General features: G+C 34.7%; 1 protein-coding gene across 6 annotated transcripts in view; it reads right to left on the bottom strand.

Moving 5' to 3' along the window:
• GCFC2 (GC-rich sequence DNA-binding factor 2) overlaps window positions 1-19,422 on the bottom strand; it is a 47,299-nt gene extending 27,877 nt beyond the window's left edge. For 3 of the 6 annotated variants that reach the window (XM_081264157.1, XM_081264156.1, XM_081264155.1), the window contains exons 1-7: window positions 19,012-19,417; window positions 16,822-16,950; window positions 13,256-13,480; window positions 12,434-12,531; window positions 7,698-7,813; window positions 3,931-4,117; window positions 699-822 (exon numbers count right to left, since the gene is read on the bottom strand). In XM_081264157.1, coding sequence (XP_081120283.1) covers window positions 699-822; window positions 3,931-4,117; window positions 7,698-7,813; window positions 12,434-12,531; window positions 13,256-13,480; window positions 16,822-16,950; window positions 19,012-19,282 — 1,150 coding nt within the window. In that variant the 5' untranslated portion in view covers window positions 19,283-19,417. Of the gene's footprint in view, window positions 1-698; window positions 823-3,930; window positions 4,118-7,697; window positions 7,814-12,433; window positions 12,532-13,255; window positions 13,481-16,821; window positions 16,951-19,011 lie in introns of all 6 variants that reach the window. The other 3 variants (XM_081264152.1, XM_081264153.1, XM_081264154.1) reach the window with 3 other exon arrangements.
• Window positions 19,423-20,809: the final 1,387 nt, after the last annotated feature.

Below are 20,809 nucleotides of genomic sequence, written 5' to 3'. Positions count from 1 at the left end.
TAAAAAAGATACCTTGATTGGTAGTTTAGTACTTGATAATAACAAGATAATTTTATTTCCATGTTTCTTTTCCTCATATTCTTTTTCAATAATTTTTACTGATTTTCTCTATAGCCAAATACTAGAAATATTTGCATTGCCAACACCTTATTCATATTGTTATCTATTTTAGTATAGATCATTATTTATGACTGAGAAATGCGATTTAATCCCTTTCACTATCCCCTGATAGCACTTCAATGAGAGGAAGACATCTCTGAAAATACAAAACCAGTGTAAGAACTAACATGAAGTATACAAATTTCATATAGTGAAATCTTACAGATGAACCTATACTAAAATTCACCATAACAAGTTGGTTGAAGAGTCCTTAAAACTACAAAATTAGATCTCTACCAGTCTGTAGATTTATACGAACTCATCTTAAAACATTTCATTAAATGGCCATATAAATATTTTGCTTAAAAATACTAAGGGATTAGAAGTTATAATATTTGTTTTTTAACGCTAGATTTAATTTATTTTGAAACTCTACCTGTAAATGTTTTGTTTTTGAAAGGGAACTGAGGAAAGATTAGTGAGAAAATACACAAAAAGCTTACTTTTTTTAAAAAGTAAGAATAAAACCATTTTTATTCTCCAATGATAATATGTATCTTCATGAATAATAAACCGTATTAAACATAAAAAACACTAACGTGATAACTGTTGTAAGTACGCTGATTCATGTTTTAATTCATCTTGCCTGCGCTTCATCAAGGTCATGGCTTGTTTTAAAAGAAGTGTGTGCATGGATGATTCTATTTCTTGGATGTTGATCATCTGAAATACATATACAAGTAACATCTACAGGTCACTGATAATCAGTTTTAAAAATATAAATAAGTAATATTTAGAAAATATATAAACATGTATGTGTTCAATTTTCATATGAAGAGACATTTCTAATACTATTGCATCTTAATTATAAAACATTGTGAGCAAAAGACCTAGCTGCAAATACTTTTAATATCGAAAACCAGAAAATCACCTTTTCCTACTAGAACAAGTATAAAAAGATATTGAAACCAAATGAGATAGAGTGAGGAACATGGATGTTTATGATAAAAACATAAGAGATAGAAAAGTAGGAGGAAATGAGGGGTGCAGCTGTTTTTCCTCAGGCTGAGGAGAAGATAGTAGGGGCACTTGAAGCTGGTGAAATCTGAAGAACTGGAGAATGAGAAAGAGAACTAACCAGAGATGAGTATGAAAGTTGTGATGCAGAAACACAGGCTAGTTGAATTTGGAACTTCTATTTCTTGGGCAATAGTTGCTTTTTTATTCCAGTGATGTTCCACAGCTGCTGCTATGGATAGATCGATCAATGGGTGGACTGGTAAGATTTTAAATGTGTAATTTTTCAAGGATGAATGAAGAAAAAAATTACATTTTAATTGATACATTAGAATGCAACTACCATATGGTATAGAAAGGCAATCAACTTAAAACAACAGAGGACAAAGCATTTAATTGACAACATTTTAATGATTTAAGTAATATGGAAAGTAGAACGTGATTTATTTTTAAATAACCTACCTTTTTAAGGATAATTGAAGATCCCAGTGTAAGAACTTATTGTGCATAAAACAAAGCCAAAAAGTATAAGCTGAAAGATTTATAAATCTGATCATATAAAAATTTCAAAACTTATGAATATATCCAGGCATGGTAGGATGTGCCTGTGATCTTAGTGATTTGGGAGGCTGAGCAAGAGGATGGCAAGTTTGAGGTCAGCCTCAGTGACTTAGTAAGACCCTATCTCAAAATAAAAACTAAGAAAAGGGTGGATGTAGATCAGTGGTGAAAGACCCATAGGTACAATCCTAGGTTACCTCTACTCCACCCCCTACCCTCAACACACAAGAGGAATTGTTCAACCTAAGAAAACTAAAAGGAAATAAAAAGAAAAAAAATTCCCATTAAGAACCAACATAATAACAAGGCAGAGATAATCTGCAAGAAGAAAAACTACATATAGCTGATAAAATAAAGGGTTTGAGATCAGAATATAATATAGAAGAACAAAATTCATTTTTTCCTCATCTAGTCAACTAATAAAACTGACACAATCTTTCTAGAGGACAGTTTGGCAATATGTTTCATAAGCCTTAAAAATATTTGTACTTAATAATTCATTTTCTTTGACTTGTTTCATTTTCTAGGAATTATTAAACATAGAATTTTATTATAAAATATATAAGATTTTATACAGCATTACTTATAGCATCAAAACAAGTACAAATCCCCTTAATGTCCAAAGGGACTATGTTAAAAACCTGTAGAATGAATGGATAGATAAAGAAAATACACACACACACACACACACACACGCGCGCGCGCCATGGAGTTTTATTCATGAAGAAGAATGAAATTGTGTCATTTGCAGGAAAATGGATGGAATTTGAGAGTGCTGTTAAGCAAAATAAGACAAACCCAGAAAATTAAAGGTCATATTTTTTCTCCCACTGAAGCTAGAGAGAAATAAAGAAAAAGAAAAGGTGGGAGGAATCTCATGAAAATAGAAGGGAAACCCAGGAAAAAAGAGGAAGGGAACCTTGTGAGAGGGGGAAAGGGAAGGTACTGAGAAATAAGATTAACAAATTATATTGTACTGTGCATATACAGAAACATGTAACAACAAATCCTACTATTATGCATAATTATATCAATAAAAAATAAGAGGAAAAAATATGTAGGAAAACGATATATAAAGAACTCAAAAAACTTAACACCAAACAAATAACCCAATTAATAAATGGGCTAAAGAACTTAATAGGCACTTCACAGAAGAAATAACAATTAGTCAACAAATATATGAAAACATATTCAACATTCTAGAAATTAAAGAAATGCAAATTAAAACTATACTGAGTTTTCATTTCACTCCAGTCAAAATGGATAATTATCAAGAATACACCTAACAATAAATGTTGGTGTGGATGTGAGGAAAAAGGTATACTCATACATTGCTGGTAGGACTGCAAATTCTTGCAACCACTCTAAAAAGCTGTATGGAGATTCCTCAGAAAATCTGGAATGGAACCACCATTTGACCCCGTTATCCCACTCCTTGGCATATACCCAAAGGACTTAAAATTAGCGTACTATAGTGATACAGTCATATCAATGTTTATAGCAGCTAAATTCACAATAGCTAGGCTATGGAACCAATCTAAGTGCTCTTTAACAGATGAATGGATCAAGAAAATATGATATATATCCACAATGGAATATTACTCAGTCATAAGAGAAGAATGAAATTATGGCATTTGCTAGTAAATGGAGGTAACTGGAGACTATCATGCTAAATGAAAAAAGCCAATCCCAAAAAAATAAAGGCCAAATGTTCTCTCTGATATGTGGATGCTAACACTCAATGGGGACAGGGATAGAATTCAATGGAATAGACAAGGGGGAATGAAGGGAAGGGAAGGGGTATGGGAATAGGAAAGATAGTAGAATGTACTGGACATAAATTTCCTATGTTTACATATGAATACACAACTAGTGAAACTCCACATCACATATAACCACAAGAACAGGAAGTTATACTCCATGTATGTATCATATGTCAAAATATACTTCACTGCCATATATAACTAAAAAAACAAATACTTTTTTTTTTTTTTTAAAGTTCCTAATTGCCATAGCTGGAACAATTTGAGAAATAAAGTAGGTGAAGTAGTTTCTAGTTAGACAAAGAGTGTGAGGAATACCTATAACCCTTTACTGATAAAATAAATTATTGACTAATAAATGGGGATAATAGAAAAAAATGTAGAAAAAATATTTATAGAAAATTAAAAGCACATAATAAATAAGATTTAGAATATTATTTAGTTGTATAATAAAGGTGTTTTTCCCAGAAAATGATAGATTTATATGTACCTTTTCATTAAGACAGTCAATTATATTTTCCACGTAGATTTTCATGCTTTTATAGAATTTATAATTTGCAGCTTGACTTGATGAATTCTCAAGGTTCTCAATTGTACTCTTTGAGCTCTTGACATCTTGCATGTATTTTTCATATTCTCTCTGATGTGAGCGATGAGTATCCTGTAGTAATGTTAATCTAAATAAGTAAAATAAAAATGCTTTATTTTTCCAATCTTTCCTTTTGAAGTACTCTATTACAAACATTTTCAAAGACAACCAAGGGAACTGATAATCTTATAAATCTGAGTTTATTAGACTTGAAAAGGATATCATTATAGTTACAGAGCTCTCAAAGTGGAAAGAGATGACACTGGTAAGTTTTTAAATTTTAATTTAATTTTAATTTTTTACTTCTAGACATATCTTCTCTTAACTGTTAATCCTTTCTTTTCCCCCATTTTTTAAAATTGGCGCATTATAGTTGTACAGACACTGCTAGGTTTTTAAAGGTGAGGGCTAATCCATAGGCTAGTTTTAGATTAGAAGTTAATGAGTATGCTGGGATTCTTGAGAATTTATATAAACTGTGAGATCCAAGAAGAATCAATCATTTTAAATTTGAATCCAAGGAGACCATGTAGAATTATTCTTAGATTAAGTTTGTGATCTTTCTAGGAATATAGATATCTGAGTGAGTTGGCATTAATGTCATTTAAAGACATAATGATTGGATACAAATTTTCTGTTTTGGATTTGAAATGCTTTTGTTTTGTCATTGGAATTTGTTATTCCTTCAAGCAAATCACTTCCTGGTTGCATTTCGATATATGCTGCCTATTAAAGTCAAGACAGCCCACATTCTTTTAGCCCTTGGGAATATCATACCCATCAACTGATGTTACATGAAGAAACTGTTAAATACAATTCAATGACTGCTGATCTTTTCATTGTTTATCAGTTACCTGTCATAGATAAATGCCAATGGAGGAAAAAGAAACACATTTGTTTAAAAATATCTGGAATGTATTTTCTAATATTTGACTTTCTGAATACTTTAGAATGAGAGAACTAAAAATGAGAGAATTAAATAAAAATACAATTTCATAGTATTTGGATTTGAATCAGGATTAAAATATTATTCTATTCCTGCTAACCTGGTCCATAAAAGACACTCTAGTACTTGCTTAAGCCAAATGTGCTCTCCCCAAGGTTTAGTATCTTTTCCTTTCAGTCTTTGTTTTATGTAAAGAACAGTGAGAGTTAAGATATAAATCAAGATAATAATGTATAGCAGGCACTGTTAATAAAATATTTTGGTTTTAATCAAGTAGAATATTATCAGTCATAGCAGTGAATTTGTAAGTAGTTACAATGTGAAAAATTTCTAGATATACCAAACAACATAGATAGCGGGCTTTCTCTATTATATTAAAAAATGGGGCAATATATACATATATATGCACACAAAAAAATAATTAACAATGTGAATGAGAGGACCTACAAAATGGGAGAAAGTATTTGCAAGATACTCTTCTGACAGAATTAATATTCAGAATATATGAAAAACTCAAAAAACTTAACACCAAAAAAGATAAAAAAATCCAATTAATAAATGGGCAAATGAACTAAACAGGCACTTCTCAAAAGAAGAAATAAAAATGACCCACAAATATATGAAAAAAAATGTTCAATATCATCAGCAATTGGGAAAATGGAAATCAAAACTACATTGAGATTTTTATCTTATTCCAGTCACAATAGCAATTGTCAAGAGTATGAATGATTGATTAATGCTGGAGAATATGTGGAGAAAAAGAACACTTTTACACTGCTGGTGGGATTGTAAATTAGTACAACCATTATGGAAATCAATGTGAAGGTTGCTCAAAAGATTAGGGATAGAACTGCCAGCTGACCCAGGTATATCCCTGCTCAGTTATTTATTCTAAAGAATTAAAGTCATCATACTACAGTGATACAGGCATACCCATGTTTATAGCAGCACAATTCACAACAGTCAAAGTATGGAACCAGCCTAAATGCCCATCAATAGATGGATGAATAAATTAAATGTGGTATATATACATACATATATATATACCTACATACACACACACAGTGGAGTTGTATTCAGCCATAAAGAAGAAGGTAAATGTTATTTGCAGGAAAATGGATGAAGACTCGAGAACACTGTGTTAAGTGAAATAAATCAGAAATAATTCAGAAAGTCGAGGGTTATATGTTTTCTTTCATATGTGGAAGCTAGAGAGGAAAAAGGAAAAGAAGGGTGGTCGGCAGAATCTCATGAAAATGGAAGGGAGATCTGTAGAAAAGAGGAAAGGGACCAGGAGGAGAGAGGAGAGGAAAAGGGGAAATACTGGAGAATGATATTAGTCAAATTACATTATTATATTTTGTGCTTGTATGAATATGTAATAATGAATCCTTCCATTATATATAATGCACAGATAAAAATAGGAAAAAAATATACATGTACTTATACAGATACAGATCACTTCTGGAAGGAAACATAAGAAACTGGCAGCAATAGTTCTCCTTTTCTTTGTGTATTCTTTTGTACTGGTTGGTTTTTATTTTTCTTTAAACCATGAAGGTGTATTTTCTTTTAAAAATATAGAACTTTGCGAATAAGAAAATTGAATATGACAATAAAGTTAAAGTAATATTTACCACGATTAAATGAAATGGTAATCTAAACCAGTGATTCATTGTCTTTTTTCTGTGCTGTCACTCTTGTAAGACAATTATGAACAACCATTCAGGTCTGGTTTATATACAAGTCTAGAAGCAAGAGCCATTCTAGCTGTTTTCTTCTAAAAAGGAAATTGTATCAGAATGCCATTAAATAATAATAGTTATTTCAGAAATATCTTGAATATGTGACAGTAATTTCACTTAACATCATTATTAAAAAAACACTTGAGCTGGGCACTGCTGGTACATGCCTGTAATCCCAGCATGAGGCAGGAAAATTGCAAGTTCAAAGCCAGACTCAGCAACTTAGTGAGGCCCTAAGCAACTCTGTGAGACCTTGTCTCTAAATAAAATACAAAAAAGGGTTGGGGATGTGGCTCAGTGGTTAATTGCCCTTGGTTTCAACCAAAGTACCAACCTCCCTGCCTAAAAAAATCCAAAAAAACACTACAAAAAAACAACTCAGAAACATTGATTTAGAATAGGTGTTGGCAAACTTTTTGTGTACAAGGCCAGAGAGTAAATATTTTAGTCTTTTTAAAGGCTAGATGACTGCTGTTGCAACTATTTAACTCTGTGTTGTAGACAAAAGTAGCCACAGACAATATGTAAATAAACAAGCATGACTGTGTTCCAAAAAAAACTTTACTAATAAAAGTTGGAGAAACTGGTAGTTTGTCAATTCCCTAGAAACCAGAAATAACTTAATATCTAAAAACTTATACATGTACTAATAGTTAATGATATGTCAATTATTTGGACAAATATGATATATTTTAAAACTTAAGGGTCATTTAATAATGTAGAATAATGCTTATAATTATTAAATAAAAAAACACAGAATTTTAGGATTACTGATTTCAACTATGTAATACATATCTGTCAAAGAGACTGAGAATACAAACAGAAGTCAAATCAAGTGTATTAGTGCAGTCAACAAATGGTATTTTTGTCCTGTAAATCTATTTGGTATTAATATTTGATAATTAAAAAGAACATAGTGCTTTTTCACTGTACTAAGTGTCTAGACAAATACAAATTTTAAAATCAGTATCACTCACCTGTTATTTAGTTGTTTCTTTATAACTTCTAAATTTACTGGTGGAAATGAAATGGAAGCATCAAACTTCTTCACTGTTTGAGATTTACTACTGTGGGAAAGGTCTATATCTCTTCCCTAGAAATAATATGAAAATTTATTTTTTAAAAACATTTCATTTACTTTACAAATGTTAATAGCTTAAAAGGAGACTGGATACACCAAGGTCCCTTCCAGCTCAAAAATTTTCTGCCTTTGTAACTTTTATTTTTAAAACAAAATGTTTTTTAAATTCTCAGTTTTAAATTTTAAAATTAAATCTAGAAAAGACAAATTTTAAAAATCAAAAATTTCCCAGAAGTTTAGTTCTCAAAGTTTTTAAAGCTACCTTTATTCATAGTATAGTGTACTCTGAGCAAGTCATGTGGTTTTTAAAGAAGCAACAGTCTTTGGATAAATGCTACATGAATGATGACATGGTAGACCAGAACAATGTGATGGAAGCAGCCAGTTAAATGGAAGTTTGGGGAAGTTTACTAGGAAAAACTTTTGTTTCTGGCATTTGTCATTTGGGTTTTCTGTTATTTGCACAGAAATGCTGCTATGGTTTGGGGACATGTTCCCCAAAGGCCCTGTTAAAGGCTTTGTTACCAGCCTGTGGTATTATTGGGATGTAAAGGAGCTTTTAAAAGATGGGACCTGGTGAAAACAAGAGGGGTCACTGGAGGCATGCCCCTTGAAAGGGATATTGGGACCACGTACTTCCTCTTCTCTTTTTCACTTTCTAGCCATCTTGGGCGTCCTCTGCTACCATGTGATCCCATGATAATGTACTGTCTTCATAAGCTCAAAGCAATGGGGTCATCTGGTTGTGAATGGAAACCTTCAAAACTGTGAGCCAAAATAACCTTTTTTTCTTTATAAATTGATTATCTCAGGTATTTCTTACAGTAACAGAAGGCTCATACAAATGCATCTTTAGCTAACACATTTTATAATATAGATATCCAGGTATGTACTAGTATCCTCTGGCTAATCACAGCTCATCACCACTATGCTTAAAATGTTCAAAGGGTTCTGAAGAGTCTTTGGTTGAAACTAGGACATGTGAAGAAGTGGACCAGATATTTAGCCAAGTCATTAGCTTAATTATTCTTTATATTTTCCATGAAGCACCATCAGTTCTCATCAATTTTCACCAAGTCTCCCACTCATATCCAACTCAGCTGCAAATCCCCAAACATTCCTGACACTTCAGTTTCAAATCCCTTACATAATACCTTTCAATAATCCAATTTTAAATATCACCACTTTTAGGGAGACTTTTCCAAACTTCCCTATTTATTCACCATTCCATAAATCTAAACATCCCTTGCTTCTTTGTGCTATTCCCTGCAGTGAGTTCTGGGAGAACCTATAAAGAGTTCATTGTAATCATTTTGTTTAGCGATCTCTCTTCTTGCAAAGATTGTACATCATTCTAAGTGGCTGTAGTTAGCTAATGGAGACCCTATAAAATATGTTCTCACATTCATGTAAATAATATGACAAAAGATGTGATTAAATTAAGGATTTTCAAAGCAGGTATTTATCCTGGATTATGCAGAGGGCAGTTCCTTGTATCCTTATCAAAGAGAGGACATATCAAAGGAAGGAGTCCGGGGACATAAGAGGAGATAAAGATGGCCAAGATGTGGCCACAAGCCAAAGAATACCAACTATAACCTAGAAGAGTGAAGAAGTAGATTCTCTTCTAGAGCCTCTGGAAGAAATGTATGGCTACTAACACCTTGATTTTGGACTTCTGTTCTTCAGTATGGTGGGAGGACAAACTTCTGTTATTGTAAACCACCAAATTTGTGGTGACTATCACAGGAAAGTGATATGAGCATGTAGTAAATCTTCAATAAGAAACCAATAAATGCACCTGCATTAGTAATAAAAATGCTAATCAAATAAATAAGAAATTGCATTTTTGCCAATGATAGTTGCATCTAAAGCTGGCAAAACTGGTGAAACATTCTAATATCAATGCAATTATAAATTGAGTTAAGTTTCTTTAGAGAAAATATACATAAAAACGTTCATCTTTTTTTTGGGCAACTATCTTAAGGAAATAGTTGAAAACCACACCTCTAAACAAAAGAAATCAAATATTCACTGATTATTATTTACTAATAGGAAAGTAATTCATATTGCAAATAATCTAAAATGTTGACCAAAATAAAGAATGGTTACAATAATTATTCATTGACTCCACTAAATCTCACAAAGCTAATAAAATTAGTTAATATTATAACTGCGTTGAAGAAGGAGAAGACATTTGTATGTTAATCAAAGAAATGACAATTCAGCAGGGTATAGAGATCTACACCTGTAATGCTAGGGACAGGAGGCTAAGACAGGAGGACAAGTTCAAAGCCAGTCTCAGCAACTGAGTGAGAAGCTGTCTCAAATTAAAAAATAAAGATGTTGAGTATGATCTGGCTATGACACCTGTTACCCCATTGATCTCCACAGCTGATTCAGTTGATCTGATTGACAAGGTGGGTGTCCCCTTCCTCCCTGACCACTCCATGTGCATCCCTCCAGAAGCTGTGCACTCAGTGGAAGAGGATGATCTTCCTCGACAGAGGAGGATCGTTCTTCTGTCAAGCGTATAACAAGTAGCTGCACTCCCCTGCTAGAACCTCCAAACAAGCTCTCAAGGTTCAAATTAAAAAATAAAAAGGAACAGGAACATAGCTCAGTGGTAAAGTATCCCTGTGTTCAATCCTTAGCACCCAAAACAAAACAAATAAATCGTAAATTAAAACTGTAGGAAGACTCTAGTTCCCAAAGTATGTGAAGGAATCCCAGAGAATTCAAAGAGGTAAGGTGAAATATTTTAAAATTTCTAGGGAAACAGCAACACTCGGCATCTTTTGAACTTCTAGCTCTAATTAGTTCACAGTTTGCAACATCAGACTATACGATATTCCTTTTGATGAAGTCATATTTGTGGAGCTGGGTTTTAGGAGGATACTATGAAAAAAAGCAAGTATTGAAGATCAGTATGGAAAAGAGAGGCAGTGACCAATATGATTTCAAGGTTTGAGAAGACATGCAGTGTCAAACAGGTGCACACAATCTATCAGTAAATAACTGTGGTTATTAAAAAATGAAATAAAAAGATTTTTCTTCAATTTACCTGTATTATTCTTTTCAAATGGGTAAGTTGTTAGCATATAAATCTTGTTAAATTTGGACTTAACTATTTAATAAATGGAATTGTTTGGAAATCTTTTGACTCAGGATCACCATGATAAAAGTACTGAGATACTAAGGGCTTCTTGAATGCATCAGTTTTGGAACCTCTGCTGGACAATATAATAGCAATCAATTTGAGGGGGAAAAAAAAAGCATATCAAATACAAAGGAATTATGCAACTTTGAGCAGGTGGAGTAAGGACTGTGGCATGTTTCTTCTTGAAGTATGTTTTTAATGATGTTGTTACACTGACTTTTACCAAAAAAGTAAGGAAAAACATCAGAGCCTATTACAATTGTTAAAAACCATCTGCTAAATCATTTCTTGGGTCAGAAATTCCAAAATTACAATCACAGGTTTAGCTTTAGTTAGCTTTTTAGTATTAAAATAAATGGAAATCTTATAATAAAACTTTCTAACTTAAAATAACAAATAACAGCCTCTTAAAGAATTCTTATCAAAAAGATTCAAATATAAAACCTTTTATATGTATATTACTATAGTGTTTATAAGCACTTTTGACTTGTTATAATTTTGAACCTTACAGTCACCTAGTCAGGTGTTTAATATCATTATCATTCTCTTTATTATTAATGTAAACAACCTTGAAACTTATAGAAATCAAGTGTTTTACTCAAGTTCTTTCAATATTTACTGAGCACCCATATTAGGTGTTATTGGATACAACTCTGAACAAAATTATTAACAATTCTTGACCTCATGGGGATTATATTCTAGTATTAAGGTCAGAAACAAAATTCAAGACTTTTGATCCCAAGTGAAATTTTATTTTTAAAAAATTTTTGTAGTGTTAGGGATTTAACTCAGACCTTGTGCATTTTAGGCAAGAAATCTCCCACTGAAATAAACCCTCAGTTCTTTTTTTCTTTTCAGTTTTATTTTAAACCTCATTATATGTATTGAGTTTAACTTTTAAACACCTGTGTTATGTAATATACACTGTAAGTTACTAGAAAATTAAGAATTAAAAAATATGGTCATTTCAAGTGTAAGGTATTTAAAACAGTGGAAAAGGACATGATATTTATGGTGTAGTGGGCTGCATGGTGAATATCCATGTCTTATCCACTGGAATGTACAAATATGACCTTATTTGGAATAAGGGTCTTTGTGGTTGTAGCTAAGTGAAGGAACTTGAGACAAAATCATCCTGGATAACCTGGGTGAGCCCTAAATGTAGACAAGTGTCCTTATAGGAAACAAAAATTAGAGACACTGAGAGGGGAAGTGACAGTAAAGGCAGGGGAAGGAGTCATTCAGTCACAACTTAAAAGAAAACCTAGAACAACTAGAAGCTGGAAAAGATAAGGAAGGATTCTCCTATGGGGCATTTAGAAGGAGTACAGCCCTGTCAGCATCTTGATTTCAGATTTCTGGCCTCAATAATGTAAGAGAATAAATTTTCTGTTGTTTTCAGTTACCATGTTTATGGTAATTCGTTACAGTAGGCACAGGAATATAATAATATATGATATAAAAATTATTACCTCTGTGATTTTAACTGCTTTCCTCATTTGTTGCTGTTCCCAAATATCTTGATTTTTATCTTCTTGACTGTCTTCACTTGTTTCTTCATTTCTACTTGCTAAAAAAATTAAAAAACAATAACAACAAACAACAACAAAAAAGTCACACATAAACACTCAGTAATTTTCCAATTCCAGTTGTAACAGTCAACATTTCTGGGGTGTATTATACACTGACTTAGCACTTTATATGTTTATTCTTCATTATAATTTGGGAAGAAGGTGCCACTGTTGCCTTCATTTTACAAATGAGAAAACTTGCAATAGTAGTGGGCATGGTGGTGTTATATACTTTGTCTGAGGACCACGATGAAGCTTAAATCCAGCAAACTGACTCCAGAATCTGTACTCATGTCACCCAACTGTCCCATCAAGAAACCTTTTTATTAAAGTAGGGAAGATGTTAATATGACATCTAAAATCTCTGTAGAATCTTCCATATTTACAAACAAAAATTTTATAGAGGTGAAAACGATAGCTTCCTGTGTTTCAAAATTAAGATACTACATAATTTCTTCAACCCGCCAAAAAGTATGTAGGGTACAGGCTTAGTAAACATTATTACACATACCCTTTAATTATAATATTTTGACACAGAAACATCTTTTAGAGGCTATAATGTAATGGACTAAATGATAGTAATTTGATAGTAAATAAAAGCCAACATTAACACTCTTTATCATGTGAAACACTACATTATGTTTTTATGGAAATTTTATCATAAAATATTATAAGGAAAAATGCCTTAAAATTCATAGAATGGTAAATAAATTAAATATATACTTGTTTCTTCAGTCATTCTTTGTCTAAGTGTCTGAGGCTTTGGGGTAAATGGTATTCTCTTCTCATAGTCATCAGGCTCACTCTCAGGATCCTCATCACTATTCCTCTTTGTATCAGGAGAGGTGGAGTTATGTTTTACATCCAAAGAAATATAGTCATCTTGGGCCCTGGCCAATTCACGTTTTCTGCGGGCTGCCTGAATAAAAGCTGCATCAGGGATCCTAACTGAAAGGAAAAAAGAAGAGTACAATGAAAACCACAAACACCAACAGAAATACATATTTCTCACATTAAACAAAGAAAAACAGCACTATGTTCTTAAATTTTTCTCTATTTTTATATATGCATTATTTTAAAAAATGGCTCAAATCTATATCAGTAAAGGAAGAAAATTAATTTTCTAGATTAAATGTAATTTAGAGAAATTAACTCAATTTAAAAGTATCAGGAAATACACTCAAACCATTTCATTTTATCTTTTAAGTCTCTTACTCATCAGGTTTTGATAACTTTTTGATGAGAGCTAGTTATTTTCCCTTTTGAAAACTCTGAATGTTAGGGCAGGGCTATGGAAAGGATGAGTATCAAGTTCCTGAGTTCAAGAACTGTAGGAGTTAGAAAGGTTGATTTCAGATCTTACCAAATAAGAAAGAAATGACCTCCTCCCCTGTGGACATCAATACAAAGAAGAAACACAACACAATTGGTGCAAAGTCAAACCAGACTAGAGTTCTGGGGGTGAGTCCCACCTACATTAATGTAAGAAGTTAAAAAGTATAAAGGAAGTATTTTTCAACCTGATTAAATGATAATAACTTTTAATAGAGGCTTATCTTACTTTTTTTGAAACTACATTAATATGAACTCTTCCAATTCAGAACAGGTTTCTTCATGCATGGTGATCTAAGTTATCTTTATATTCTAGAAAAAAATGGCTTTTTATTTTTTTTTTTTGGTATTAGGAATTAAACCCAGGGCTCTTAAATACTGAGCGATATCCTCAGCCCCTTTTGAGACAAGGACTCTAAGTTTCTTGGGGCCTCGTTAAGTTTCTGAGGCTGGCTGGGAGATATGGCTCATGCCTGTAATCCCAGCAGTTCCAGAGGCTGAAGCAGGAGGATTGCGAGTTCAAAGCCAACTCACTATCTCTAAATAAAATACAAAATAAGGCTGGGGATGTGGCTCAGTGGTTGAGTGCCTCTGAGTTCAATCCCCTAGTACCCCCCACCCCACCACAAAAAGGTGCTGAGGCTGGTTTTGAACTTTTTATCCTCCTGCCTCAGCCTCCAGAGATGTTGGGATTACAGGTGTGTGCCACCAAAATGGCAATAGAAATCCTCCTCATTCTAAGCACTTCAGAATATTAGAAATGACAAGTCCCTAAGGCTCAAGTAGAATTTTCTAAATCTTTCCCATAAATTTGATCCAAATTTTTTAGAAAGAAAACATATCACTGGCTCAGAGGTGTACAAATGCTTTTATGTCTGAAATAACAACAAAAATGATAGATTTCAGTAACTACAGATCAGTCTATAATTACAGACCAGACTGACTGACATTAGTCCCAGAGAAAATAAAAAGTGCTTGAATCAATTATGAAACATACAAGGTGATGACTAGAAATCAATAAATATTCACTGAGAATGAGTGACAGAAAATCAAGTGATTGCATTTTTACAGACTAGTATTTGTTTATAGACTGCTATGGGGGAATGATAAAGGTTAGATGTTTCTATATCCTCACAAAGGATTTAACAGGTTGATTCCTTCCTTGTAGACAATGTTATATGAGATAAACCAAATAGTTCACTGAATTCTTTACTAGATGAATAATTACTAAAAAAAGAAAAATGTTGATTATAAAGTCAACAGGACCTGCTTGAGAACTCTGTACTTTTTGTTTGATTTAATGCTTTTATTGTAATGTGAGTGAAGACAAGATGACATCTCTTTAAAGCTGAGAAGTACAAGCTAATATAATCTAAGGTAGAATTAAGATTCAACGCATGTTACTTGAGAAATTGCCAACCCTGGCTACACATGAGAATCATCTGAGAAGCTTGATAAACTACTGGTGCTCAGACCCCCCAGATTCAGTTGATCTGAGATAGGGCTCAGCTGTAGTTTGTTTTTATAGCCTTCTTGGGAAATTTAATATGTAGCCAGAAGATAATACATTAAGGTTTGAATATTGAAGTGTTTGAATATGGAAACAGAAGAACGTGGGTTGCAAGCAATTCACCTACAAATAACTTGGTAGGGTTTAAATAATAAATTCCAAGTAATGAAACTCACTGGTAAGATACAAGTACTACATAGAGCCATTTCTCAAGCTACAATAAAGAAGTAGAAGTTCAAAGAAGAGAAAAATATTCTATCTGTCCTGTTTCTCTATACCCTACATCTATCTCAATGGGTTCCACAAAGCGGATGCTGGGCAGACACAGGATGAATGCATAAAGTTAACATCATGTTGTTAAAGAAAACTCTTTAAATAATTATCACATACACCATTCCACCTGACACACAATTATCTAAGATGCAGAGGTCAACTAGCATCTCCCTTGGGTAAGCAAGCAGGGAATATTTCAAGGCAGATATTCCATTATTGGTTCACTCTCATAGTCTACCAGAACATGAAACAAATGCACTCCTGCCACACAAGTCCTTCAAATCATCACATTCCTCCATCTTCTCTTCTCCAAACAGTACATGCCTTCCACTTCCAAGTGCTCCTCACAAAGTCAGTTTTCAACTTCTCATCAGTTTTTCTCAATGGGGCATTGGGGAGAAGGACAATTATTCACTGTGCTGAACTGTCCTACTCTCCATAGGATATTTATCATCTCGTGCCTCTGGGGCACTACATGATAACAATACCTCAATTACTATGACCATTAAAACCTATTCCACATATTTCTAAAACTGACTTCTCCTTAGGTAGTGAGTGTTCCAATGCTTTATATCCACTACATTATACTTTTTAAAAAATTTCTTTAGTTGTAGATGGACACAATATTTATTTTTTTTATTTATTTTTATGTGGTGCTGAGGATCGAACCCAGTCCTCACAAATGCTAGGCAAGTGCTCCACTATTGAGCTATAACCCCAGCTCCATCCATTACACCTTTAATCCACCATTTCTATAGCAGCACAGTTCACTATAACAAACACCAGTCACAAATGACCATAAATTTAACTAAATTAAATTTTGCACTAGCCACATTTCAAGAGCTCGACAGCCACATGTAACTAATGGCTACTGTACTGAATAATGAGGGTATAGAATTTTTCCATCATAACAGAAAATTCTGTTGCAAGTGCTGTATCTAGAACCTATGTAGAGTTTTAATTGTTTACCAGGTGTCAATTCTTAATTTGGCTTTCTTACTTAATACTTCTCTATCTTGTGGATTTGGATAAGAAAAGGTTGCAAGGCTACAGGGATACTAATTGATAGAGTTAATAAAGAAGCACTTCTCATTTTAAGATTTATTATTATATATGTTTGCATATAAATATTTATTGAATAAAGTTTTAACTAAAATTACAAAAAATTACAAACCTATTGATGAAGATTCTTTTTCTTCCAGAGAGCTAAAGCTGTCAGAAGATGAACTGTGATCATCATTACTGCCTGAGGAATGATGTGCTCCACCTTCTTCATCTGTTGAAAGATCAGCTGTTCTGGATTCTAACAGGACATTTTTTTTTAATACACACACAAAAAAATAAAAATATGGGAATCAACAATTAATACAGCATTTTAATCCTATTCCATTTATTTAAAGCAGACATACAAATCTTTCTCTACCTTCCAGTCTTTCTGAAACAACTGAATGATCTAACAAATATACAAAGACTTACCCTACTTGCATTATCTATACATTTAATATTTCTAAAAGGACACAATGAGAAAAGGGACAGGAACATTGAAGGAAAATAAAAGGACAAAAATTAAAGTAATATTTTGAACAGAAAAACAGTGGTAGTAAATAGAAAAAAAACCAAAAATATAATTTACTATGTGCTAGACACACTGAAACCTGTTTCACATGATTTAATATTCATAATTCTATAAGATAAATGCTATTATCGGTGAGAGTACTAAGGAATGGAGAAAAGGCAACTCTTATCCTCAATTCTCCCTACAAGTTTAACCATATTTTAGGGTACAAATTAAAAAAAGGTCATCAAAACTTTAGATAAGGAGGTCATAACAATGACTAAGATCATGAAACTGAAAGACATTATGTTAAGTGAAATAAACCAAACACAAAAAAGACAAATGTGGCAATACCTCATTTATATGTGGAATCTAAACGTTGACTGGAAATCATAGAAGAGTAGAACATAGTAGATATATAATTTTATCTTATTAATTTTGAGGTACTAGGGTTTATACCTAGGAGTACTCTACCACTGAGTTATATTCCAAACCTTTTTAAAAATATGATATAGAATTTCACTAAATTGTCCAGGCTGGCTTCAAATTTACAATCCTCCTACCTCAGTCTCCCCAGTAACTGGGATTACAGGCATGAGCCACCTTGTTCAGCTCAAAGGATACAAAATTTTAGTTAGAAATATAAGTTTAACAGATCTACTGTACAAGATGGTAATTATAACAATTTGTACTGCAACATACTGTATACTGTACTTGAAACTGCTGAGAAATTGTAAGTGTTCTCACCAGAAAAAAAAAAAGGGGGGGGGATAATGCATAAGTTAATTAGGTCAGTTTAGCCATCCCACAGCATATACATATTTCAAATCATGTTGTATACCATAAGCTTGTATAACTTTTCTTTGTAAATAAATAAGTACATACAAAATCACTAAGATCACTTTAATGGGACTAACAATAGTGGGGAGAAAATTCTGGGCCCCCAAACTGTATTCCTTGTTAAACTCTAAACTTAGACCAATACATTTTATGTAAAAATTATAAAGATGCTGGAAACTTTTATTTAAGAACTCAAGCCAGACGGTGGCACACATCTGTAATCCCAGCTACTCTGGAGGCTGAGGCAGGAGGATTGCAGGTTCAGGCCAGCCTGGGGAATTCAGAGAGACCCTGTTTCAAAAATAAATACCTAGATAAATTAATTTTTAAAACGTGGGGAGAGGATCATGTAGCTCACTGGTAAAGCTTGCCTATGCACCAGCACCTGAGATAGATCCCCTGTAAGTCAAAGATAAATACAATGTAGTCATTTTGAATTAATACCATTACTTGTACAGTCCAGTGTTATCAATTTCTTTATGATAGTCACATATATTACTTTTAATCTGTTTTTGTAAATAACTGATGATAGACGAAGACAAGCAAGAGAGAATGTTTCAAACCTTGTCACTTGATTATTTTAATGTGCTGTTTTTAAGTATCCTTTAAAAGAACAAGTGAGCAAGTTTCCAAAAGGTACATACAACTTCTACCTAACAGCATTAGGATTTAACTCCTTTGGGACGATGTGTATTCTTCATAAACATTAATAACTGTATTACAGCTGTAAATGGGGAGGGTCATCTGATAGTGCAAAGAGGAACCACTAAAATGAACAAGATTTCTTTTAAACGTCCATCCCAAGGAGCGAGGTACGTAAATGCAGGCAGTGGGCTTGCGGTGGAAGGGAAGCGACTCAAAAGTGGCTGCTGGTCAGCAGCAGGTCCTAGGAACCCCTAGAGAAGACCCCGCGACCTCTTCCCGCCCCACGCGTCACCTCGGGAGCCCACGGTTTCCCCCCCTCTTCACCTTGGCCCCCTGAGCTGTCCGCGCGAGGAGCGACTCCGGGGACGCGCCGGGAACTCGCCCAGACCCGGCCCCGGCCCCGAGGACCTCGGGCCCGGCGGGGCAGTTCCGCCACCTCCGCGCGGGCTCCTCCAGAGGGCGGGCCTTCCTCCTGCGGGCCCGGCGCCGACGGCTCCCTGGGCGCCCCGGATTCAGCTGACGGATCCTCGGCGTCATCGCTGTCGCTGGACTGAGCTTGGCGCTGCCGGAAAGTCCGTCTGGGCCTGTGAGCCATACTCCAGGCCGGATCTCCGCGCGCACGTTCACTTTCCGTTCACGCCAAACTGGGTTTTCGGCGTCCACGGCGGCGCGCACTCCCGCTTCTCCTGCTGCCCCGAGCGCGCGTCCGCGCCGCCAGTCAACTCGCGCTTCGCTCTACGCATGCGTAGTGTGCTGGCGTAGGTCTGCGCGACGAACTCGGCAGGCCCAGACGCGGGATTGCCCAGGCCAAACCTGAGTGTGCGATCTGTAGACCAGGGATTCCCTGCAGCCTCTCAGGCCTGAGTCCCACGAAGAGCAGCCTCACGTGCTCTCTCTGTGCAGGTCCCATCCAGGAACCAGGCACTGTACTAGCCGTCTTGGACTGCAGTGGGGGTCCTTGTCTTTTTCCAGAGAAAGCTCTCTAAACCAAGATTTAAAAACCGGCAAGAGTGCATGTGTTGGACTGGGAGATGCCAGTGAAAGCTAAGCAGCGAACTCTTCACATTAAAAATAAGTTCACAGCAATCATAATGCAATTGATTCAAATGTATGAATTGCCAAGATCATTGTAATGTCATGTGTAGCTAATAAAAAAAAAATCCAGAGCTGATTTGACCAAAATAAATAAATAAATAAATAAAATAAGTACACAGAGAAGCAAACAGCAAACATGATTGCTTTTAAGTGAAGGGACTTCAAAATAAAGGGTATATTGTTTAAAAAAAAAAAAAAGCATCACTCAGATGAACAAAGATAAACTGTTGAGGCAAATTTGTGATAACAGGGACGATACTTGAGATGTCTTACCAGAAATTGTGCTGTGTCCTCGGCTCTTGTAAGAGAGGACTTCAAGCAGTACACAAAACTTAGTAAAAGTATAGCAAAGTTTATTAGAAGGGACAGAAGAAGGGGAAAGACGTTGTTGGGGCAGGCCCCAAATGGCTGTGGTTAAGCTCCTTCCCCAAGGCTTCTCGTGTGCTGTTATGGTTTTAGTGTGTAGCCAGGGCTGGGACCTGGCTATGTTGTAGTTAGCAAGGCCAGAAATACTCTAATTCAGTGTATATACTCAAGATCAAACATTAACTTGTGGGCATGAGCCCCCTTATGTAATCTGTTGGCCTTGTGCCTTCTTTGTTTGGCCTGCATATAAAAAGGGCCTATGGAAAAGACTTGGGGGCCAATGGGGACAAATGGGGGCAAAATGAGGTTTAAAATGGAACTGACTGGGAGCTGGAGCTGAAGCTGGAGACTGGAGGCTGTGGCCACCACTGAATAAAGCTTGTCTATTGTCCTAAGTACATCTTGCATCTTCTTTCAACAGGCCTGAACCGTGTTTCCTGGGTCAGAGCCCCTTAACGACAGAGATTGTTAAACCAAGAGTGGGCCTACCAAGAGGAGACAACTCACTTCTTTGTGAGCTCAATTTATTGGGGTAGGAGAGGGGGTTTCCGGAGAATCTTGTCAAAGCATTACCTCTTAACTTTTGAAGATGGTAGAATTGTACCCAATTTTTAGGAGTCCCTACTGTGCATCTTTCCATCTAAGGGCAACTCTTGGTAAT

This window comes from Spermophilus citellus (genome assembly GCF_964194105.1).
Source record: "Spermophilus citellus genome assembly, chromosome: 13".
Classification (NCBI taxonomy): Eukaryota; Metazoa; Chordata; class Mammalia; order Rodentia; family Sciuridae; genus Spermophilus; species Spermophilus citellus.
Note: the sequence above shows the minus strand (reverse complement) of the source record. Positions and strands in the feature narration are given on the sequence as shown.